The sequence below is a fragment of the Echiichthys vipera genome (genome assembly GCF_963691815.1).
Source record: "Echiichthys vipera genome assembly, chromosome: 3".
Lineage (NCBI taxonomy): Eukaryota > Metazoa > Chordata > Actinopteri > Perciformes > Trachinidae > Echiichthys > Echiichthys vipera.
Window position 1 is genome coordinate 24952471 of NC_139828.1, and position 26210 is coordinate 24978680.

Consider the following 26210-nt stretch of genomic DNA (forward strand, 5'->3'; position numbering starts at 1 on the left):
TCACTCCACCCCACATTCACATTCTTATGCTCTTTCTCCTGAACCTCCTCCCGAATCTCTTTCTGTCACAGCCTCTCTGTTTCTCTCCTTTTATATTTTGCTCTGTCATTTTGGATTTATTTCCCAGCAGGTCTTTGCTTCCCTATGCACTTCTTTAGAAAGGAGGGAACATTAGCTTTTGATTAGACAGCAGTGTTTTCTGCTCAAATAAAGGAGCTCTTGTCCTCTCGCTGCCATGCGTTTACCTTGGTAATTGGTTTCAGCGTACACCCAGCTGAGAAAATTACCAACAGAAAGCAAGATGTTACATCTTATGGGCGATTTTTTTCACAGATGCAAATGTTTTCTTGCCTGTTTAGCTTTCTTCTCAAGTCAGTTTTGAAGAAACGTGCGGCGTTTCTAATTATATGCGAATCTGGTGTACAACCTGTCAAACTACAGTGATGCATTTTCACAGATGCTAGCAATTTTCCTCTGTTATACTCTTGACGTTTATATATGATACCATTTTCTTCGTTTATGTGTTGTCAGGTTGCGCAAATCCAGAGGAGTTGACCACAGAGCGAGTCCATTCCTCTGTGGAGGAGATGTTCGAGATACTCAGAGGTTTGAGCCACACGAGAGACCACCTCAAACAGCTGCGCTCCATCTACACCGCCAGCGACGGAGTTCATCAGGTTAATAACGCACAAACACAGACTGTCGCTATCAAAACACACTTTTTGGTGCAGGATCATTCCCTTTTACATCTATTCTGTGAATGCAATCTACCCGCAGCTCCAACAATACTGTATATCTATAGTGTTTAGTTTTGATTGTTCCTTACATACAGCTGGTTTCCCTTCATGTTTTATTTACCTATTATTTTCCCTCTTGTACTGCCGGTATCAAGGGCATAGATTGAGCACAGCACCTCTGACCTTTGTTGCTTCTGTCCATCTCCAGCTTGCGTCACACAGGCATACAGTACAGAGAGGGACTTCACTGTGAGAGCCTCTTCATAAACTGTCTGTTATTTTGAGCTTATGTAACTCTCAGGGCGTCTGTGGACATCTCAATTCCTTTTCTGCATGCAAGGCTCTTTGCTTTTCTTCAGGAGTGCAGCTTCACCTCCACTGTCCTTCATTCTGAATTGGTAGCCGTTTCAGAGGATTGCGGGTCAGGAGCATAAAGGTTAATTTATAAAGGTTCAAGGCACAGTTTTTTTTCTCATTCTCTTTTTCTTAGCAAATACTGACATAAACCAAATGGAGGTGAGCTTGAGCAGATGCTGAACGACAGCAGGAACTCTGTCCTTCTCTTTTTTTTGTCTTTTATTGTCTCTTGAGGCTCCTTTGCTTTCTCTTACATAAGCCATTTATCCGATCATAAAGCCTTGATGTATAATAACCTTATTTACACTGTGGGGGGTTAAAGCAGGATGATAAGATAAAAGGTTTGAAATGCAGTAAAGTTGTAAGTCTATTTCATACATTTTTATACATTTCAAAAAGGTATACAGTGATACCCTTTTGAAATAGTCACTTTTTTTTGTTTTAGAGCCAAAATGATAATACATTAAAAATATATATTTTTCCAGCGTGATTTACACATTTTGCCTTACAACATTCCAGTGAAATAGTTTTTTTCTAAATTTTTTAATATATATAAAAACCGAAAAACTAGAATAGCAGGGTTGTCAAAGTGATGAGTCCTAAGATGTAATACTTTGTGGAGGCACCTTTTTCTTTAATTACAGCCATCAGTCTGCTTGGATTTGTCTCTACCAGCTTTGTGCACCAAGATTGGAAATATTTCCCCATTCTTCCTGCAGAACTGTTTGAGTTCAGTCAGATTCTGTTGTGAGCGGCGATGGACTGCACTCTTCAAGTCCATCCACAGATGTTCTGTAGGATTCAGGTCAGGGCTCTGACTCTACCTCTCTAGGACATTCACCTTCCTGCCCTTTAGCCACTGTGTTGCTTTTTACAGAGGTGTGTTTTGGGTCGTTGTCATGCTGGAAGGTGGACCACCTGCCCATTTTAAAGTGTCTAACAGAGGGCTGCAGGTTTTTCTCAAGAATTTGGGTGGACTTGGCAGCATCCATGTTCCCTTCGATCCTGACCAACTGCCCAGTCCCTGCTGAAGAGAAACAAGCCCACAACATAATGCTGCCACCACCATGCTTCACTGTAGGGGTGCTGTGTTTGGTTTACACCAAACATTGAGCTTAGAGTTCAGCCCAAAGAGTTCAGTTTTGATCTCGTCTGACCATATAACCTTTTGCCACATGGCATCAGAATCTGCAATATGTTATTTTGGTATACTGTAAACGAGACTCAGTGTGACATTGTTTCAGAAGAGGCTTCTTTTTTTCCACCCTGCCAAATATGTAGATCCACAACTTTATCCTGGAGCTCTTTCGAAAGCATCTTTCCAACCATGGTGAATTATTTGTGTTACCATGCTCTACTAGGAGAGGAATCCGGTACGGTAAATTTTTTTAATGTATTATCATTTCAGGCTGTAAAAAAAAAAGTGACAATTTTAAAAGGGTATCATGACTTTCTATAGGCACTGTACTGTATATCCATTGCATAATGTTTTCAGGTCGTCCGTCCATCCCATTGGTTTAAAGAAAAATATAAACAAACCAGAGCATGTTTCCCCCCCATACCAGAATGTTAACTCATGCATCGAGACCATACTCCAGCGCCAGTGTATGAACATCCAATCCTACTAATGTTAAACTTGCCATAGAATGTCATTACTCCATGTCAGTGCAGCTGAATAATGGAGTAAAACACTATGTCATCTTTGTCAAAATGTGTCAAAATGTTTGTCTGTGACCGTACAGGTGTGTGTGAGTGCATTGTGAGCATTATATTGTTTCTGTTTGGACAGAACCCTCTGTTCCTGTATGCTCCTGCTATGAAAATTATTTCATAGGAAAGGAGCACAGCATGATGTCTGCCAGCAACTCACTGTTCTTGAGAAACATCAAGAATACAGCAGCCTCTCCCAGCATGCATCCCCTTCACCAATGAAGTCAATAGTTGTCGGTCAAGAAGAAGTCTTATTTTCATTGAAGATTTCCTTGAAGTGCAGCACTCTCCTCTCCTGAGTGTCGTATGTCTTTTTTCGATAACACCAGTGACGCTCTGTTTATTCCAGTCATAATTTATCAGACCAGCAGACCACAGCACAAACGTATGCCTTTACTGTCATCGTGGAGCCGCATTAAAATTGCACATTTCCTGAGCACGTCATGCTGTGGGTAACTGAACCCTGTAGAATTTCCTGAAAGAAACACACAAATGGAGGCTGAGTGATGGACTCCGTAAGAGCTGCAGAGCTCAGTGGAAGAGAGGGGCTTGATTGCTTGCGTGTCTGAGAAACACTTAACAATGGCAGTTCTATCGTGGATAGCATTCACACTGTTGAGATTTAACTTCAGGTATGAGACAAGGGCAGAGTTACATAAACAATTATAAACCACAGTAACAAGTAAAGGATTCATCCATGTGTACACTGACAGATAGTGGCACATGGGCAAGCATATCCAAGACTACTGTAGATACAAAGAGTGTGTCTGCACTGTTTCCTTATTGCACATATTGTACAGTATGTCCTTTACATTGCACATTTTCATCTCTTTTTTCTGTTTCTTTTGCAACACTTATTTAGAATTTATTTATTGTATATATTTTGTACTTATTGCACCCTGGGTTCAAGAGAAACATATTTTCAATTCCTCTGTATGTCTGGCACATCAGCAGACATTGACAATAAAGCTGACTTTGACTGTGTTTCGAGGTCCAGCGTATGGAAACTTGTTAAAGAACGGAGATAAGATAGATAAGTTGCTCGTTGTGTGTAGGGTTTGCAAAAGTCAGATTAAATACAACGGCAATACTACCAATCTTTCTTTCATCGATTTCGAAGAAATGTTGGTTGCACTTAATTTTTGTTAAATATTTTTGCTCTGCTGTTTATATTAATAAATTAGAATAGAAGTAATAGGTTAAACCACAGTTCATCCAACCTAGTGTGTAGATGGTTGCACAGACAACTTTTTCTCCAGGTTGTATGAACAGTAGTTGCTTGAAAAACCTAGGAATTCTGACCTGCGTGTCCAGTATCCAGGTATTTTCTTTCCAAATTTTTTTGGCAAAAAACGTTTCTGTATCGATTCATTAAATCCTATCCAAATCAAGCCAAACTCGAGCCAAATATTGTCCTTGAATCGTATCAGAACCATAGAAAATGATTTGTAAAATATTGCTTTTAACGTGTATCGCTACACTCCTTGTGCCGCCCGTTGAAGCCAATGGGACATGGTGGACAAAACGGTCCGTTATGTGATGCCCTCTGACCCAAAAAGTCTTTTTTTCCATCGATTTACATATTTAAGGTGTATATTTCAAGCCAGTTTTTGTCTGTACCCAATGGTTATAAATGAGGCCCCAGCTCTTTCCAGTCCTTTAAAGGTATAATTCAATATTTTTTAGCCCAGGCCAGTGACTTCCCTGGAGCCTTGTCATCACTGAGAAGTTTCCAGACAACCAGCGAAGAATTCAGGAAGTCACTGTGCTCTGCCAAGAAATAGTCTAGAGTCCATTTTTACACTTCAGCCTTCATATGTACTACACAGCCAGATGTAATATGTTAATTTGAGAACACATGCTGTACTCTTTCTTAAATGAGATGCATAGTACAACTTCATTATAATTTTGAACATTTCTTTTCCAAACACAGCGTATTCTGTTCTGTTCTGTGTATGTTTGTCATGTTGTCCCCGTGTTGTATTTGGAACATTCATTTGTTCATCTGCCTTTAGAAACTGATACTCACATGTGAGGGTGTGTGCGAGTGGGCTCACATGTTTGTGTTCACGACGAATATTTAGGCACTGGCATTATCATATGACTAATTCTCATATTGTTTTCATGGTGTGCGTGTCGCTGGAGATGATTAAATGGGATGGCTTTTTGCTTTTTAGGATAGCAGATGAAAATGGAGTGTGCGTGACTGTGGGCTGGCTTCGTTGTTTTTGCCCACGATGCTGTTGGTTGTGTATGCGTGTGCGTGAGCGTGTTATTTAACCGGAGGTGAATCATTAATGTGTTTACTTGTGTTTGTGCAGGCTGACCCATGCATTAAAGCTGTGTTGGTAGGAGTAAATGTTAGTTTATATAATTCCTGATTTACACAACACGGACAGCAGGATTTCCCCAGGCCTAATTTGGCTGCTCCTTAGGGAATGGATGAGTGGGAGTTAAGGATGATACATACTACTCTCTGTACTCTGTATTGAGGGGAGAGGATGCCTGTGGGCAGAAACACCTGGATGCATTACCGTTTGTGTTTGTGTGTAGGTTTGTGTATGTAATGCTTGAATCAACAGTCTGGTAGATGAAGTCTTTGCTGAGTGTCAAAATGTTCCAACAACATCCAAAGAAAAAGTTTTGTTTCATACCTCGCTCACATCTTGGCATAAAGCCTTGATGTGTCGCTAATGTAAAATGAGGAAACGGATCCAGTGTTCCAGTACTGGAAGATATTCAGCCTGTCTATTTTGAGACTTCTGTTACTGGGAGGACCAAGTCTTATCCTGGCCTTTATTGTTCTCTGAGAACTGAATTCTTGAGCCGTTAGCTTTGAGGCCTATAAATGGAACATTCTGTCCTGGGTAGCTGGGCAGAAAAAGCAGAGTCATTGTTACTCTTCTAGGATCACCTTTTAAGAATTTTAGCCAGTTCCAAACCTTTAGTCGAGGCTCTGCAGTTCAGCTCTCTCAAGGATGTCAAAATTTTATTAAACCGCCTGCTTTTCACTGTCAAAAGGGCTGGAAAATATAATGCAATATTTTGCTTGTGAAAGCTTAGGCAACTCATAACTATGGAAAGGTGAGCCAGGTTCTGTTGACTGTTTTGGAGAGGCAGGTTATGTCATGATTGTGTCAATATGCTTATTGGAAAATGATGACTGTTTTTCATTAGCACATACACTCTCAACTTGATAAAAAATAAACAAAGTATGACTGACGATCAGCATTCGGATGTGTTTGTCTCAAACATTAACACAGTCATCCTCCTCTATTGCTAAGAAATGCCTAAGAGTCTACAGCCATGCTAGCAGCTCTGTGAGGGTGTACTAAAGCACAGTGGTGCTTTGAGCTAAATGCTAACATGCTCGCACAATGACCATGCTAACATGCAGATGTTTAGCAGGTTTAATGTTTACCATTTTCTCCATCTCAGGTAACGGTGTTGCATTTTAACATTTGCTACTTAAAGGTTCTTTGTAACTTTTAGAAAAACACTTTTTCTTGGTGACACCGTTAGCCGTTAGTGAACTGCAGCCATCATCCTGTTGCTCATGCACTCTATAGCTGTGAACGAGTATGGACCAAAACAGTGAGACTGAACATCATTGACCGGCATCATGTTGGTTTAATGTTTGCAAATCACTCCATCCATCAACGGCAGATCCTTGCCACGCCAGAGCCAGCTTAGGTTTTGGTGAGCTAACATTACCAAGCAAGCTAACATTAGCAAGCTATCTGTACTGGATCTGGCTTTGCTTGCTTCATAACATTAGCTGATAAAGTAATTTAGAAGCTGCAGGTCTGATTCCAGACCAACAGTCTTACTCCCCGCCAGGGAGTAATCTAGTTGCTGCCATTACAGGACAGCCGCCGACCTTAGGTCCATTTTAGGGCCACTGCTACAAAATGTATAACAGAAGAACATATCCTTTTGAGTTTCCTGGAAAAATCAGTCCTGAATCCTTTACAAGATGACCAAGAAAGTCAGTGAAGGTCTCAATTTTTGAGTTGCGTAACAACCCATTCGCCCATTGACAATAAAAAACAGTTTCATTGAAAGAAAGATGTTTTCAGAATTTCTGACAGGACTTTCCAAGGGTACAAAGTATTGATTCAGGCCAAATTGTTGTTTATAGCCACATCCAACAGTGCAGGATTTTTTCAGCCTGATTGCAGCAGTTTTTAAGCTCCTGTTCCTGAAGTGACTCATAAGTTAGCAGCCTTTGGTCAACCAGAGCTGTTTATAACTCCGCTGTCTCTCACACATGGCCATTCACACAAATATGCAGGAGCAAATAAAAGGGCCAACAGCTCATTTGCAACCAAAATTTGAGAGCGTGCGACTAAAGGTTACGTCTAGTTGCACATGCGCAACCAGATGTCTCGCCATATTAATATGTAAGAGGCTAAACAGCAACAGAGTGACAGATAAGATAGGAACAATATGTAAGAACATATAGTGCATATACCGTCAGCACCGTAACACAAACATGTAACACGTGAGCCCCGCAGCTAGTCACAGTGTCGGGACCTGACGGATCCAAAGTCTCTGTTTGTGACGAGCTGGGACAGACCGTCTGTCTGGGGGGGTTACTATACCGCTGTGCGTACTGTAGGCTACACCGCGGCTAACACAAGTATTATGCAAAGACACCTGCAGCACCACAACTCTGCTAAAATAAGGAAAATACTGAAATTTTAGTGTTAAAGTTTAGTGTTAAAATCTCGCCGTGTTTCTTTCTCATGGACTCAATATCGTGTATCGTCTCGTCACACCTCTTATTCTGAATGTATGGTATATTTTTTTAATATTGTACTGTCACAGCAAAGGCTGTCAGTTTACCTTCTATGTTTCATCTTCAAAAGAGCACAATAAAAATGTGACAGTGAATTTGAAACTGCACATTGTAATTTCTGCATCTATTATTGATTTACGGTGTGTGCCCCTAAAATTTCTGGTTGCAGCCCTAAAATTTTCAGTTGGGGGCAACAGTTCTTCTAGTGAAAAACGTTGAGAGCCCTGGCTTTGAATCACATTGACAGTATACAATTATCCATTAATATTATTCACACTTGCCACATCTACAGTATATTAAGAAATAAAACAGTGTTGTCAGTGGGGCTGTTTTTGGGTGTTAACTCTCTTGTCAAATGTGTTGTTTGGTGTTTTGCAGGCGACCTATCGTCCTTTCCTGCGGCAGATCCTGGAGGAAGTCTTCCACCCTGACAGACTTGAATGTCCCGACATCGAACACATGTCTGGTGGCCTCACGGATCTGCTCAAGACCGGCTTCAGCATGTTCATGAAGGTCAAACTGTGCTCACAATGGCACGCACACTCACACATTTGTATATATGTGGGTCAACTCGGTCACAACATACTCTTCATCCTTCCTTTGCCAACTACCCACTGTGGACCTTCTTACATTTGCCTTAATTTGACAACTTGCTGAGTATGCTTCTAATGTCGGCACTGTGGCGGCACAAATACAGTGTTTACCCCTGTAGTCCAACTAAACAATAAAAAGCAGAAAGACAATTACTGCAGTCAGGAGTTGAAAGAAAAACACAATATAGGGACCATTTGCACAGGGATCAACAGCCACGTGTCTCCACATGGAGTCACCAGCTTCTTTTCTTCTGTTACAAAGCACAGTTTGCCTCACTACATGGGCAGGGAAAGTGATTTATAAATGGCTTCATGGGGGCGCTGTTGTTAATATATAACATGCGAATCAAAAAAGGTTTTGTTTTTGTTTCCTAGATGCTAACATGCTGATGTTTAGCAGGTATAATGTTTACCATGTTCACTATCTTAGTTTAGCATTTTGGCATGCTAACAATTTCAAATAGATTTAGATTCCTTTAGCACAGATTTGATTTGTCATACAGCCTCGTGTAGCAGCAAGTGAAGTCAACTTAAGCATCCAAATCTGCTCTTACCCAGGTGAGCTGAATCATTCATCCCACTTCAATTATAATTGTCTATTAGCATGTGGTACCACCCCTTAAACGCTATACAAGGGTTGTACTAAAGACTCTGACACATGCCAATGAGCCAAAAATATACTTAATTAATGTTATTTTCCAGAGTCAGTACTCAATCATATATTATATATCATATATTTCAACTATTCATTTAGTTATTTATTTATTTATTTTTTTACAGTTCCCCAAAAAAAAAATATATCGGAGGGAGACACAAAAACACGAATATCTGGGTTATAATAATATTGTGGCCAAATGTTTTTCTCCAACAGACATGCTGATTTAAGCTTGTGGGTAATGTATATCCACCGCAGAGCAGATCACCATCCATGGTCTGATTATCCAACATCTGGGCCTGCTTAGACTGATGATTACTCGGGGGCAGGAATTAGACTGGTTGTGTAACCGTGGCCTGGTTTTACACACATTAAGAAAGTTGGCCCACGAACCACCAACTCAGACGGACTAAATCTATAAACCTGAACCTGGAGCGTTCTATAGGAACACACCCTTTATGCTATAAACAATCCAATAAAACTTCTATATTTAACCACAGGCCATACTGTGTACTGCACAGTTTGTATCATTAAACACACTGGAACCTGCAATCTGCACTCTGACTAAGTGAGCTTGCACTGTTAATTAAACTTCATCTTAAACATTAAATCTTTTTTCGACATTCCCAGTTGTACAGGAGATTTGTCTCCTGCTCCTTCGTAAGCAAAAGAGCATCGTAAGTTAAGAGCAGGGGCTTCATAATTCAGCTGCAGTTCTTCCGTCTAACACCAGCAACCAAATATAAGTTTAAAGCCCTGAACTCACCAGATATTTCACGTTTATGGAGCACAATTTGATATTTGCTTACACTGGCTATTGTTCCGTGTGGGCGGGAGCACTTTGTCTCCAGGGTGAAGGGGTGTTTTTCGCGTGTGTAACAAGAACTTAAGTGCTGTAATCTCATACTTTAAGAGAAACGATGAAAATGTCAGGATCACACGATAGACATTTTCTCATAAGAACTCTTGCCGTTCCTTGAATTTGTCTTAAGATTGTGGCCTCTGCATTTACAGAAAGACGTTTACGAACCTTGACGTCAGCATTTAAAAAGGCATACGTGAGCAACCCGCACAAATCGGTGTGAGGCACCTGCTATATAACATGTGATGTTGCATAGATCCAAAAGTCGAAGCATGTGAGTCAATTTCTAAATAAAAAAATAATAAGTGTGAATTTGTGGAGCAGCACTTTTATTTTGAAATACAGTTCAGTGCTGGAGTATGGTCTGGCTGCACTGCTCATTGTGGTATAGGGGAAAAACACTCTTCTTTAAACCAATCACAATCCCAACCCTGTACATCCAGTAAACCAGATTACCCACCTCCTCGTAAGTAGCCAGCTGAGAGTTGGTACATCAAAATAAAATCCCTACTCCAGGAACTCACTATATTTCAAAGTGACATTTATTTCTATTGTTTGTTTGTTTGTTTGTTGACTCCTCACGACAAGAAGGTCCTTGGTTTGACTCGAGACTCAAGATGATATATTAGTTGAGCTTGACCTGAAGGAAAATCTGGACTCTGATGCTGGACCAACAAAAGCAGCTCATAGCCAGCAGCTTGACTTTTTAAAAAAACTTAGTCTCTAAAAAGTGAGATTTCCATGTTCTTTTTTATTATAAAGCAAGCCGAGGTGCTATATAAATACTGTGAAAATATCAAAACATAAGTGGGCACAGCCTCTATTCAGAAACTGTACCTTTAAACAAGCCATCAGGACTTGTTATGGTTGTGTTTTTTGAATGTTAAATTATGTAAATATGTTCTAGTAGAAAACCAAACCATCAGCAGAATATTGTTCCCTCCTTCTCGCTAACACCCTGTGGCACATTTCACATCCCATCTCTACACACTTCCATATTAAGCCCCTCCCTCTGTGTCTGTCCCATGGCAGTACACATGGTTTGTCTGTGGATTTAGCAAACATGCACTTTGTGCTGTACTCATGCATGCGGTCGGTGCTTCTGTCATGTCTTTGAGTGCCACCAAATCTGTATCCAAATACTGAAACACGAGCAGAATAAACTAGAAAAACCATTCTTCTCATATTTTTCCGCTTAACACATGTTGAATCATCCTTGACATGCTTCAACCCAGCCTGCTGGTGCCTCACGTGTACAGCCACTCTCTCCTCTGGTCCGCCCCCTACGGCTCTGATTGCTTGGTTGGCATTCAAAGGCTGCAGATGTGTTGTGACTGCCGCTGGGCAACCAATACCGCCCAGCCATTATTCTCCCAACAGCCAATGGCCAGCAACACCAGACCTTACCCTGCTGTTCAAATTCACCGTTAAGTGACAGTCAGTACTGCTCTTTCAAGCAAATGCCTGTGAAAGCTTCCTGACACAGGTGATGTCGGACATGTTTGTTTCTGCATGTGCTGTATGTGTGTGTGTGTGTGTGTGTGTGTGTCAGCCATTGTAACACGATAGTGATAAGACATTCATCCCCTGAGCTTTGTTTTGAGTCATAGTGACCTCCAATCTCATCACTATCACGTGTATTCTATAGTAGAAAACAGAATCAACACCTCCGATGGCTTAAAAATACACTGACCAACCCCAATGTCCCATGTGAACTGCAGGTGAGCCGGCCACATCCTAGCGACAACCCTCTGCTCCTCCTCTTCCTGGTTGGTGGAGTCACGCCCTCGGAGCTTCGTTTCATCAAAGAGATCGTCACCACACTCAAACCAGGGACCCAGGTGAGCAGGCAGCTACCACATAACTAACGTGTACTTCTCTGCATAATCACGGCTGTGCTTCCTACTTGCCTGTTACTTTGAGGGTTTCACTGGGTTTTTTTTCTGTGATGTTCAGCTCTGTTTTAGTGTTCCTTGGCTTGGAACAAATACCCTGTACAATCTTGAACACAAGGTTTCAATTCTCAAACTGTCACTTAAGAAGGGCTTAAAAATCTGTGTCTTTCAGACATCAGGATGTACTCAGGTCAGAGATGAGCTCTACAAGTGTATCAACAGAACCTTTTTATTTTAGGCAATGCTAAAAATATATATGAATATTATATATATATAATAATCTTGATGCAACTTAAAATGTAAATTTTCCTCACTTTACATTTAGTTTTGATGCAGCTTGTACTTTTAATTGCTTGTGTACATTTAGCGTCTACAGTTACACTTCTATACGTTTATGTAGGTATTATAACAATGTGATACTTTTACTTAAGTAACAGATCTAAACTGTAGTGGTTGTGTGTGAGGCCACCATTTATTAGAACCTCCATTGGCGAACTTTGAAAATGTGCTTTAAGCTGTGACACCAACTAATAAAAATTCAGATAAATGAAATGCAACGTGAGGAGCACCTTGCGATGAGATCACACCATCAGCAACACCAAATCAGTTCCCACTACAGTAGGTGTCTCCAGGACCACATTGTGTCACACACACACACACACACACACACACACACACACACACACACACAGACTCTTGACATAAGGTGAAAACAATAACAGCCGATAAACATCTCACTCTTAGAGCTTTGGCTCACACAAGGCTAGTCTCTCAATAACAAAGTAAGGAATTCATCTCTACCCTACATAACGAATGAATACATCAAGCGTATGTTACATGTATATCCATTTCATAACCCTTTGTTACTCTATCACAAGCGGTCTGTAAGAGGATGCATGTTGTGCTGATGGCTCGTCTGCTGAATTGAACTGACGTTGAATTGAATTGGGTGCTCTCTTTAACCATAACATATTATCAAATAATCTGTGATAAAGTTGAAGAGATGTGTTGCCCCGACCGTCAGAGGGCAGCTTTCAGACTGGCCCTGGCAACAAACGTGTGTCCGAGTGAACTAACATTTACAGTGACCTACATACATCCACAGGTGTCTCTGATCAGGTATAGAAAAGAAAGAGTGTCATCCGATCTAAATTGCCTCAATGAGATGTTTGCCTCTCTGCCTGTGTGTCTGGAAGGTTTAAGTGCTGATTACATATGCAGTCCACACTGACATGCAAAACATGCAGATGGATGCTTTTTCTCGGTGAGACGGGAGTGTGACGAAAGAGAAGAAGGATATCAGGCCGGGTGATGTGGGTTTGTCTTAATAAAAGGCTTTGAGAAGGACGCCAGTGGCAATGAAAGGCTTGGCAAGGATCAAAGCCTTCCATCTGTAATCAGGAAAACTGAATAAAGACAAGCTTATACAATAACTGGCTGGCCCACACACACAGAGACATGAGCACATATACACGCACAGCATACTCTATGAAAGCGAGTGTGTGTGTTCATGATGCCGTATGTCTGTGGACCAGACATTGATGAACAGTTGAACTGAAAATATACCGCAAAGTTTTGGTGTTGCACTTGGACTAAATTCCTCTGAAACTCACTTACTCTGCCATTACAAACAGAGCCATTGCCAATTTAAGGCACTGACCGAGAGTTAAAACAACACTGCTGCAAGAAAAACAGAGCTCCTCTGTTATACAATACACTGTAAGAGGTCTGGGGTCCTAGAAAGCACTCAAAAAGGGCAATTTTCAGCTGAAATAACTTACATTTTCTGCATCAAAATATGAATAACGATAGCATATAAATACAGTATATGTCTGAGTTTTATTACAACAGTTGAGTTGATAAAATGGTAAAAATATTAAAGGTGCGTCGCCTGGTGGCTCAGTGGTTAGAGTGGGCGCCCCATACACAGAGGCCAAATTCGATTCCCACTGGTGGCCCTTTGATGCATGTCACCTCTTCTCTTTCTCCTGTTTCCTGTCACTCTTTAAAAGCTGTCGCTATCAAATAAAGGCATGAAAAGGCCAAAAAAATCTTTTTTTTTTAAATGTTAAAGGTCCCATATTGTAAAAAGTGAGATTTCAATGTCTTTGACTTTGGAAGCATCAAAACCTGAGCACAGCCGTATTAAGAAACTACACAGCCCGTATTTAGAAACTTTGCCTTAAAATGAGCCGTCAGGACTTCTGTAAGGTTGTGATGTCACAGATATACTATATACAGGTAGCCACTACAGTGTCATTCTAGTAGAAACCTAAATTGGTAATTAGTCAGCTGTGTCTGGGGCACAAGCACAGATGTATTTTTAGAACTGGATACCGGGTCCCAAAATGGCGCCTATGAGAATTGCTCGCCTGGCACATATGCCTAAAAAGTTTCTGGGCGTCCAGGTTTACTTCAGTGATATGCGGCCCACTGAATATGAGCAGTAATGTTTCTCCCGCTGGCCCCGCCCACAAGTTCCCACTCAGCTCATAGTTTCGATATTGGGATGACATCACAGGTTTTTAAATCGCCTTCTCGGCTCGAGGAAATTTCAAAAATAAAAAGTCCGAGGCTCAAAAATTCAGCTGCAGTTTGTGTGCTCTTCCACATCGCACATTGCAAAGCCACCTGGACACAGCAGCCATGTAGCTGCTGCAGTTTCCAGAATCCAATTTTACCAAACTAAAGATCTCTGGTGTAAGAACCCTTTACACTGTACCAAAACCCAGGGCGCCCTGGACAGCAGGATTAATATACTGACTGGATTATCCTGGTGACATAAGTTGATAAGATTTTGAAGATGATTTGCTTGGCGTATCACCTGCCAAAAAGTATTTTCTGAGATAACATGACACCTTAGAAATAGTCAAACAATGAAAATAAACAGGCCCCACTGCGTAACATCCTTGCCAGAAGTACTCAAATCAAATCCAGAAAATAAACCGGCTGCCGTCACTTCATTTATGCACTTTGTTGATTGCCAATTTGCATATCTCACCCTGACATTAATGTCATTGGCTCAGTGTCGGGTTACTCACAGAGACTTATTTGAACCCTAATGAATGTGTTGTGCTCTGGTCCAGGTGCTGGTTTTGTCCACCAGATTACTGAGGCCGACAGATATCCCCGAGCTGCTCTTCACCACCCAAAGACTGTTGCCTGATATCGGTATCTGAAGGCCCCTCCTGTGGAAACACATGCATGCACACGTGGAAGGACATATGCGCCGCAATCATCTCGACACCTCATCGGGTGTCAGTCGAGCTTTAGTGATGAAGATCGCTGTCAAAAGCTGCGAGGGGAAACCAAGGACACAATTCACAAATTCCTGTCCTATGTGTTTTGGTGTTTTTTTGTTGGATAGATGTTAATTCCAAACTGTAAAGTAATTGTGTAAAATAAACCACTGGGTTTATTTACTTGGAGATGGCAGAAGAAAATGTACATTTCTGTGTGTGTGTGTATCCTCCTTCTGCTGCCAAACTGAAATCTGTCTAAAGCCACTTTGTAGTTTTCTGTAAAATTTGCAACAAAAATTAATATGAATCAATAAAACCAGTTACACGGTCGTGTGAGGCTGCCTTTCATTTGCATGTGCTAGGCTCAGTGGTGTGTGTGTGTGTGTGTGTGTGTGTGTGTGTGTGTGTGTGTGTGTGTGTGTGTGTGTGTGTGTGTGTGTGTGTGTGTGTGTGTGTGTGTGTGTGTGTGTGTGTGTGTGTGTGTGTGTGTGTGTGTGTGTGTGTGTGTGTGTGTGTGTGTGTGTGTGTGTGTGTGTGTGTGTGTGTGTGTGTGTGTGTGCGCGCACGCGCGCGCGTGCTGTTGTGGTGGAGAGAATATGCTCTCTCTGTTAGCATCCATTCACACCATATGGTGACAAATAAGAGCAGAATAATTAAGTCGTTTCACACTGTCTGCTGAGGCCGGTAATTACTCACACCTAGAGCTTGCCTATGCCCTCCCACCACGAGACCTACGCTCCCCATTCTCTCTTTATTCTCTCCAACATGAATCACCTCAGCTAGACCTCAGTTATTTCAACCACATACACACCTGCGTTGATAGTGAACAAGAGTCTCCCAAACCCTGTGTTTTGAAGCTCTCCTGACAGATCGGAGCAGGATATTCAGGATTCACTAATTAAGTTCTGGATTGTAAATAAACAGATCTCTTATCATAACACACACTCGTTCAGTTTTATTGGAAAAGTGCTTAATATTTTCTCCTTGTCCAGTGGGAGTTTGCAATTCTCAGAAGTCCCTAATAAACACTAACATGAACTCTTCCAGTGCTGTCAGCTTAGCGCTATTTCAACAGCTTTCTTGTCATCTTGGGTCGAAAACTGCACCAGGAGCGTAGCTGCACATCTCAAGGCCTGTAGTTCCCACCCCATACTCCACAGTACTGTCACAGGCGTACCATTCTGGGATAAGGGAAAACAAATGCTCTGGCCTGTTTGCATTTGTTGAAAGTTTAAACCAATCACACGATCTTGGGCAGCCCTAAACCAATGGTGCCCTTCGCAAAATAGACATCTTGTGTCATCTTTTTTTGCCTGTGAAGCCTGATGCTGGCGCTGAGAGGGCGCCGGATGTCAGCTTTTATTCCCGAGCTGAACATCCGGTGAGCCCGACCACAAGGCCTGAGAGGCGGTTGTGTAGTTACGCTTCCATTTTCTTCAGTGCTCTTTGTTAATGCTGTTGAATCATCTTTATGAATAGGTTCATTCATCGCTCAGACTACCTTCTTCTGTGTGAGTCATCCCTCTGACAGCAGCAGAGATGTTTCTCACTGTTATGAAGTCAAGGACATCACATACGCTCAAATGGTGAAGGTTTTTGAAATGTAGTGTCTCAAATGCAAAAACTGATAAAAGAAAAACAGTCATTAAATTCATCATCATTTTTTATTGTGAGCAAAAAGTGAACTTGTAACAAATAAATAATAAGCCCTTTGGATCATTCCTTTTTATAAAGTGCATCAGTGATATTAACCGTCACACGCTACATACTGTGCCTGCTGCCCCGCTACAAACCCCCGCATCATCATTCCATCACAATGATGGTTCTGCAAAGATACACTGCAGGTATTGACACACAAGAGTACAGAGACGCACACAGCAGCACAGAGCCTTGGTTCAAGTGGCTGGTATAATAATACCAGCATTCAGTGGTGCCATGTAGACGCAGCCTGAATAAAGAAACGCCACAATGGTCAGCACAGCTAAAAATAAGCAGTCTTTTAGCCCTGCTGTTTCCAGGAGAGCTTTTGAATTTTAAATGCAAGATGTCTGGGGTTCAGTCAGCCTCACACAGCTTCTTCTGTGGCCTCGGTGGCGTTTCTGCTCCTGAACAGACGATGAACCTCCTCACAAACGGTATCTGACAGGACCTGCCACTTAGAGATCATTACCCTCGTAAAGATTCATCAACCTCTCACTACCACTGTTCATTTCCAATCTGCCTTCTTCAGCCAGACTGATACAGGACTTCAGTGGAGAAGCAGAAATCTTCTGCCTTCTTTTGTCTTCCATTTTCAAAGCTTTCTTGCAGTGGCCACTCTGGACCACTTTCAACTCCTGCAGTAGTTCTCATCACACTGAAGTAACAGTCCTGACCTTCGCCGACAGTGCTTGTTTGAACCGCCTCTTTAGGTCTTGCATATTGGGAGACTTCGGCCTGGGGATAAGGGGCGAGCGCCTCTTCTCTGTGGCGGCGCTGGCTGAGTTGTGCGACGAATTGGAGACAGGAGGCGGCTGCTTGGCTAGCTGGCAGCACAGCCTGTGGAAAGCCTTGTGCACCTGGCTGTAGTCTTCGCTGGCAGACACTTCGTAAGAAGAACAGCCCAGTGTTCCCGCCAGCAAAGGGCCCTGCTGGGAGTCGACCCGCCTCAGGTGAAGCAAGTCCGCCTTATTGGCCAGCAAGATTACCGGAGGCATATTGGCACCTCCGGTACGAACCACCAGCTGGTGCAACTGATCGATCAAATCGAAGCTACGGCGGTCTGTCACAGAGTACACCAGCACCACTGCGTCGGCCCACTGGATGGAGCAGGTCACATGATCCGGTAGATTGATGCCATTATCAGTCATCTGGGAAGGGAAAAAGAAGGAGACTGATTAATACACAACCCAGCACGCTTTGAAATGAAGGTTAAACTTTCCCTGACTTTATGCGACTGATCTTCAGTAATGACTGGAATGCTGACTGAGGCAGACAAGAGCTATAGGGTTACTCCTCCAGAACAGTGAGGTGTGGGTGATTGAGGAGTCTGGATCGGGATCAGGGTATCATTTACCCTGGCCTCAGACATCCATTAGCCTAAATGGGAGATTAGACAGGCAGACTGAAGGGCTCTACTTCAGGGGAAAATATACATCTTTGTTTTTTGGACCGGTGCCCAGTAGAGAGGCTGAGATGATCTGAACAGCGAACTATATTATATTATATTATATTTGTATTGGATTATCCTCAACAGAATTCCATGTGTTTAACCCTGTGGGCTCAGTAACGTCACAGTCAGCACAAGGAAAATAAACTGAGGAGAGGAGAGCCATAATAAAAACATCATCTTACCTCCACACCGGGAGTGTCTTGAACCTGGATTGTCACTTGCTCTCCATCCAGCTGGACTTCTCTGGAGTAGAGATTACCTGCACACACAGAGGAAACAAAACGAATTTAACACTTTATAATAGAACACAATAGTTTCACCGTCTTAGAAATCCAATGTAGCACATTTCCCCCTGAAAAAGCACTATACTGCTCAGTTACTCACCAGCGTTTCTCTCGTAGTCTCCGATGAAGCGCCTCGTAAGGAATCTCACCACGAGTGCTGGAATAAAAGAAAAGGACAAGACAATATGAGACAATTGTGCCACAGAATAAAAGACGACATAGGAGTCTGTGAGTAAACTACAACGCAGTCGTTTTAAATCGTTTTCTTACCCGTTTTCCCAACTCCGCTGCCTCCTATCACGGCCATTTTAATGACCCGGTTCGGCGCTGAGCATTCAGGCGCTGAACACTCCGCAATGGTCGTCATGTTCTGGATGAGACGCATTTTTTTTTTTTTTGTCAGTTCCGTCCAAGAAAAGCGAGACAAAAGAAGTAACTCGGACAAAGCCTTCAGATAAAAACGGGCGCAGGTAATCCTGTGTCAGTCCCGGTGGCTCGGTAGAAGCGGAGAAAGTCAACTGCTGGAGCGGAAGAGATGAAAGGAGCCGCGCGCTGACTGAATGCTGCCGGAGTGAAGCGCTCGCGGCTTTTATAGCGCTCGAGCGGGCGGTCGCATCTGATTGGGCGCCGGTCGTCTCCCCTCCCTCGTGCGCCTCCGCCTACACGTGTATACGCACCAGGCTAAACACAAGCGAGAAAACGCTCTGCAACAGGTGGGACCTCTGGCCGGGTGTCATGACAAAACAGCCTTTCTAACGCAGGGGACAAGGGGAAAACACGGGGATCTGCTCTGTTGTCATATGATGATATTGAAATAGAAAACAACATGTAATACGATAATGGTACATTGATTAGCACAAACTCATGCATGACTTCCAACATCAATTCATTAATGTAGTAAACTACAGAGTTAATATTATCTCATGCAAGAACAATATGTTAATTAAAAGCTATATTTAAATAATAATATACCCATGAGGCCTTCTGATGGGTACTAAAAGTATTGCTTTTCCATAAAAACAGATATTTAGTATGAATTAGAACCTTTTTTAAAGGGTTTAAAGGTTTGACAATGACTTTTTGTCACATTATGTTTACATTGTACCAGCCAACAGCGGCTGGCATTGTGGGTTGCCAGGGATGTCTGTCAGCGCAGCTACTGTAGGCTGGCACTGGGTGAAATGGAGGTTGCGAATCCTGCAGCTGCCCTGTGACGGGCAAAAACCAGAGTCAATGTAGGCAAAGCATTCGCTCGATGGACTGAGATAAAGGAGTTCAACAGCAATAAAAGGCATGGGGAAATGGCTACGTTTCTGTTTATGGTAACTGTCAGTGGAACTCTTCTGCAATACTTGTTTTTATGGTGCAATTTGCTTGAGGGGATGAGTTCAAACAGGCTCAAACAGACTCTGGTCTCCTGTAGGATACTGGGCCGGGTCTGACAAAAATGGCAACCCGCATGCTTTTAATTCTATTTTTGTTGTTGCCACTACGATCTTGAGACACTAGATGGCGGGGTTCTGCTCATTCAACATATTCAACCTTTAATGCAACAAATGTATGATGAGGATTTTTGAGTTATTAATGTTGTTCGTCTTCTTCGTTGGTAAGTCTGCAGGGAAAGGGACGGGCCAAAAAAACTGACCGATCTCAGCAGGGATTTGAGGAGTCACAAAGATGATTGATAAGCCACAAACTGTTAATATGCCATCATTAATCATGTGTTATCTATCAGTGTTAAAGACAGCCTGGTCACCATTTTATCTAAAGTACCGCAAATATGATGTAGTCATGAAAAAGTTGATGATTTTGTTTTTTTGGCCTGCTCCTTTAAGTGCAGACTTCCCTATGAAGAAGAATACCGTTAATAACTCAGAAATCATAGTTCACGAAGTAGGCCTACCTAACTAATTAATGCATTCTGTGCATTAAGTCATGCATGAATTTATATTCCTTTACCATGTGTTTACCAAGTGTTACCCCTCAAAGTGTTATTCCGGCGCAAAATCATCCCATGGTCTTTTTCCGCACTTACATACATCAAATAAGGCTGATGGTGACTCTACCGGATTTCTCGGTTAATAGTTGTTACACGGAAAAAACTGTCTCTGTGGCTTATTGTAAGTGCCGTAAAAGAACATGGGATGATTTTGCACCAGAATTACAATATAATCTTATCGGTTAGTGAAACATAAAATGTCACATTTCCCGTTAGTGAACTACAAAAAGTTTGCCTGCAGTATTTATTTATACATTTTGTGAGCATTAGTTACACCCTCAAAATACAACCAGCTGCTTTTTTGTGCATGTTTGCTGATTCTTAACCATAACACCACAGTTTTGCATGGAAATACAGGATGCGGATAAACCCTGTTAAACCTCCCAGTGTTGTGTTGCAGCCGGTAACCTGTTCAGACATGCCCCTGCACTTGTGAATCGTCCACACAGGGGGGTGAATGGCTGCTGATTTAGAAATATAACCCCCACACACACAATCACACATACCTTAGAAGAACTTATGCAAGCATTTATGCCGTGCATGTGAACGCCACCAGCCCTCCACATCCAGAAATGAAACAATATTTCAGTTATCCACAAACTGGAACAAATCAGTAAAATAGGCATCTATTTTAGGAGAGTACTGCAACATAATAAAACGTTTGTTGATCTTTCACGTGACAGTTCAGTCCAGCTGCTGCTCTGTGCTCTGATTTAACCTGTATCATCTCTTTGTCCCACTTTCTTCCGTCTTCTCTGTCACATCCCCCACACGCCTCCCACTCTCCCATCTTTCATTTGTGCTCATGTGCTCTGAGGTATTTTGGCATCCAGTCCTTCTGTGATTATGGTCTGGTATGTATTTTTGATAAGAGTGCTGATGACAGGCGGCCGTGCTGAAATATGAAATTAGTGCCCAGGTTTCGTGAGCAGACATGGTTGCTAGGTGTGTAAACATGCACACACAGAGGGATGCCTCCAACCACATCACAGTGAACTTCACCCCGGCAGCAGTGTGGCGAGGGCGAGCCATACTTGCATTTCAGGACATGTAAACTGTATTCCGTGAGAGTTTCAAGAGTGCAAATTAAGCTCCTGCCTTTTTTAAATGAATGATGTAAGTGAGGTGTCACCGTTTTGTAATCTAAGCCCACGCTGCAGCATTTTTGTATCCCAGAAAGATAAAAGGCATCCCTGTTGTTCTCTCCTCTAGCAACCAGGCGAGAAGGTTAATGCTGACGGATAATAATAGAAGGATGCTGTGGAGGTGTTTCTAGCCTGTAGTGATGGACCAGGATTCACAAATGATGAGTGACTCACACCAGAAGTCCAAGCAGCATAGTGACTTTTAACTTATTATGACAGTAGTGTAGCATCACTTATTTTCTATCTTAAAAACAACGTTGATGTGTTGATAATCAATTCCACTCCATGAAACTCCACTGTCAGTGTAGCTGTGACTGCAGGCACCTTCACTTTCCCTGAGGGAGGGCTGGAGGTAAATTAAAATACCTTTGAGTCAGGGCAGACAATTATAGAGCAGAACAAGGCCTGACTTAAGGATCAGAGTGTCACTCACACGCAGGTGACAATAGATATTTAGAGAGGGTAAAATGAGGGTAATCCTCTAGCAGGGGTGTGGACTACTATCAGGGAGAATTCGGGGTATTCACTGCAAACAGAGGAATGCGGAGTTAATTGGGGGTCGGCGGAGGGGACGAGGGTCAGGTGAAATGAGGAGGAGGGCATCTCAGAAGGATGTCCTTGTTGACACACAAGTGAGGGCTGATTTCCCGAGGTGGCTTCACCTTTTACAGTGGAGCTGAGAAGAGGCACACGGCCGTCACTTGCCCCCCGGGCGTGTTCCCTCAAAGGAGGGTCATTTGGGATATCAGAGAAACAGCAGTTTGGAGCTGCCCTCGGGGCAAACCTCAAGAGCCACGGTCATGTGTTTATCAGTATTGTGATAGATGCTTATCATTCTCATTGCCTTTCATCATTGTCAGCAAACGTGATTATTAGGCAGCCAATTATTTTACACTGAGTCCTGGGCTATTTAGTCATCTGGTATAGTTACCTTTAAAGCTGGGAAAATGCTACAAATAAAATTATTGTTTACTAATTGTAAAATTGTGTCTCTACCGGCAGGCAGGCAGGAGTTTAAAAAGTTTATATATAATTGTATGTAATATTTTTACTCATAATTTCATGAACCAGTTGTTCAACTGTTCTATTTGTTTGCAGGACTTTACTGCAGATGCATGAAAACAAGGGCAACGCTGATCTATTCACACATCTTTTCATGGATCTCTTCACTTATTTGTTTATATCTACAAGTACATTTGCATTTCCAATGAACAATGGAAATTGCATTGGCCTACCGGCACAAGCAGCTCTTGAGCCCCACAAAGGAAGAGAGGTTGTTTTTTCTTATTGAAATGTGACATGTAAAATGTTCAACCATTTGCATACTGCTGAATGTCAACAGTAGTAAGGGTATGGTGATGGTGGTTTTAGGGGGTTGTGTGTACTATGACAGTGGCTCTGAATGACAATAACCCCCCCCCCCCCCCCCCCACACACACACACACACACACACACACACACACCACCTCCTTCTGCTACTCAAGGAATGCCAGCTCAGAGTTTTTACACTGAAGTTACATTGAAGGCATCGCTGAGTTCTTAAGAAACATTGATGGAAAATATTTAAATCTTAATTTTCCATCCCTCATTCATGCCCCCTTCCCGTTTACATTGCACAGCTGATCTCTGGCGTAACATCGGATAATTGGGTTCCACTCTGAATTCCTTGTATGTTTACACATTTACTTGGCCGTTAAAGCTGACTTTGATTTCTGAGGATTCACATGCACGTGTCAGTCCCCAAACTGTGAATGTGCGCATACAGGTATGGCTGTGTACATGCTGAGGAGGCAGACAGACAAAGAGCACTAGGCGTTGCAGTAATAACAGAGGATAGGGGTGTTTTTCATCTCGCAAGCATGTGACCATAGATATGTATTTAAGGTAAGACTTTAAACTCCCGGATTATCCTGTTTACACCGATTGAGAAGTTGTTTTCTCCTTCTCACGTGTTAAACCTGTGAGTGAAAAATGGTTTTGCACTTAATCTGTGCATATGTGGTTTGTATGTTTGTATTTAACCATATTAAGTGAAAGATTAGGAGGACGTTTATATGGGAGAGGGGAAGGAGGTCATTTATTTAATTGTTCTGAGCTTGCGTTATGCAGCTTAATGAATGTCATTTGAAGGGAGAAGAATCAACTTGTGAGAAATCTTAAATACAAATTGGTATGTTGGTGTTTCTACAATGATGGTAATGTTTATGTTTGAAAGATTTCACGGTATTCGGGATACAGTAGTTTCTTGCTGTTTTGTTTCACTTCTAATAAATCATCAGTATAAGCCCGACACCTGCCTTTTCCATAACAGTTAATGTGTTGTATTGTGTTACATCCTCTGCACCTCTTCCTTGTGTATACAGTAAATAATGTTGTCATCATGTAGGCGAAACAGTAATGAGCCCAAGATTGACCCCTGCTGTACACCCATTAGGCAACGAAACCAGGGGTATAAGAGAATTTGTATTAAAACCATCAAGTAGAAATCATTGTTTTTGTTTTTTTATTGAGATGTTGATGAGTGGATTTCCAGATTTCTTCGAGACTATTTCAGCATTTTTATGAATCATTATTGTTCAGGCACCCATGGCCACAGATTTGTTTCCAATGAAATGTCTAAGTAATAAAAACCTTTGGAGCAGGGTTGGAATGAGATAAAATCATCCAGTATGACAGAGGCACACAGACGGACAGGGACACTCTGCTCTTAATGCATCATATCGGGACACGAGGTCCAGTGGTTGAGATTTATGGTCCTGGAACAGTAATTTAGACTTTCCCCTTGGGCCCTGTGTGTCCGTCTAGCCTGGTTTACTGCCCAGACTGAACGGAGCTGGGTCTCATGCTGGAGGCAGAGCGAGGTTCAGAGCGGGGCCTCTGTGGTGGTTTAACATAGACAGACTGCTTCCTTGGGGGGCTTATTCTGGGCCTGCGCTGGAGCTCTGATCTGTGGATGCAGTACTGAGTGGCCCAAATGTCAGCATCACATACTTTCAATTCAACAAATGGGATGAGAAAGTTTATGCACAGTAGTACTGTGATTTCTTTGTAGTAATCTGTCAGACATGGACTGGAATTGTTTTACCTTGTGTGCAACAAAGGGGAAAATGAAATGATTCAGATGTGATTCCTGCTCTGATATGCCAGCTCCTCTGAAGGGCACAGTGACCCATTCAGCTTGTCGGCTCACAAGTAACAAGAGCCCAGTGATGAATAGGGATAGAGATGCAGCTGTGCACGTGCAGCCTGATTCAGGTAGAATATGTAAACTCAAAAGAGAGGAACAGTAAATGCACATGGAAAATAAGCTTGCAAATGTTTATTCTGATCTTTTTTTCAGTCAGAGCTTTGTCGGACATCTCTCATCATCTTTAACCATCCGTCCCTTTCATTATCTTATATTGATAACCTTGATTACTTTGTTTTTTCTAGAGTTTACCCATGTATCTGTCATCTTCTGTCATCCCAGCGGCAGCTTACCTGACAGTCCGGTGTCTTCAAAACTAAATAAAGTTTTGTGTGCAAACTGACAGACGGGTTCAGCCCTTTCACTACCTCTCATGGGACGAATGGACCTGAATGCAAGTGGATTAGGCACCTGGGAACACAAATCTGCCTAAACCAATAGAAAACACTAAGATGTTCACAATGTGCTTTAGTCCGTGACCAAAGGACGTTCCCACAACATACTGTAGACAGACAGATGAGCGACGTGAGATATTTAAATACAACAACAACAACACAGAGATAGTTTAAGGTTAGGTTGTGTTAAATAAGGTGAAAAGTTGCACATCATAAACCACCACGTTAAAGGTCCCATGTTATGCCCATTTTCAGGTTCATACTTTAATGTTCAAAAACACATTATTTTGAATAATATTTTGAATGTACATTCACCCTCAGTCTGAAATGCCTGTTTCTTTAAGACCCCCACCTGAAAAATCCAACTCCATTGGTCAGCGTTTCAAGGTCTTCAACATCTGCCCTCTTGGTGTCTCTGTCATTGCAGCCGTGGAATGACTGTAGCATCACTGTAGCAGCATTGTAGCAGCACTTTCTACGTATATATAGTGTAGTTGTGACACCACAACTTTACAGAAGTGCTGACACCTCGTTTAAAGACATAGTTCCTATATTCTCTGTGGATTGAGTGTTACTTTCACATTATTTATATTTACCTTGCACAGCTGTTGAATCACACAAGAATCACGTTCACATGTCACACGAAATTCGATCTCACCAAGCTCCAAGTAAAAAGTTTGTAATTTGGCTAGAGGTTATTTAGCCAAACAGCGTCCTGTGAGGAGCTACTGGCAGTTGAGGGAGGAGGGGTAAGCTTAGGTCAGCTTAGATGCTGCAGTGGCAGTGGTTTTTCATAATTGAGAGAAGAAAACGGACCTGAAAGCTTTTCTCTGTGGAAAATATGTTTTCTCTCTTCTCCTGATTGACTTCTGGCAACAGTCTGATAGACCGATGGTTCATCCAGTCATCTGCCAGGTATGTTCTGAAAGCTAAGTGTTTTTATGAGATAAAGCCCAAAGTGCTTCTTCAGAGTGCACGGAACTTGATGCATTACTTCTTGACTCCTTTCCTATCTCCCTGGATCAGAGGAGCCTTAAAGCAGTAGCTTGAGAAGCAGGGAGGCAAATTGCACGTCCACTCATTGAGGAGAGTGAGTGTCTTCACCTTGCTTTGAGATTCACACTCAATCAACAGCTCTATTCTGCCTATTCTGCAAGTCTGTCAATCGTTGACCCGTAATTGACCTGCACCTTTTTA

At 42.2% G+C, this 26210-nt stretch overlaps 2 protein-coding genes across 2 annotated transcripts in view; one reads left to right on the forward strand and one right to left on the reverse strand.

Annotated features, from left to right (window-relative positions):
- scfd2 (sec1 family domain containing 2) overlaps positions 1-14963 on the forward strand; it is a 93520-nt gene extending 78557 nt beyond the window's left edge. Inside the window, exons 6-9 of the mRNA XM_083939441.1 lie at positions 532-677; positions 7984-8118; positions 11437-11556; positions 14697-14963. Coding sequence (XP_083795567.1) covers positions 532-677; positions 7984-8118; positions 11437-11556; positions 14697-14789 — 494 coding nt within the window. The 3' untranslated portion in view covers positions 14790-14963. The remainder of the gene's footprint in view (positions 1-531; positions 678-7983; positions 8119-11436; positions 11557-14696) is intronic.
- Positions 14964-16566: 1603 nt separating this feature from the next.
- Positions 16567-18780, reverse strand: rasl11b (RAS-like, family 11, member B). Its single transcript, XM_083911515.1, has 4 exons — positions 18558-18780; positions 18388-18444; positions 18186-18262; positions 16567-17701 (listed from the first exon to the last, which is right to left on the reverse strand). Exons 1-4 carry the CDS (start codon positions 18670-18672, stop codon positions 17204-17206), a joined length of 747 nt encoding a protein of 248 aa, XP_083767641.1. The 5' UTR covers positions 18673-18780; the 3' UTR covers positions 16567-17203.
- Positions 18781-26210: the final 7430 nt, after the last annotated feature.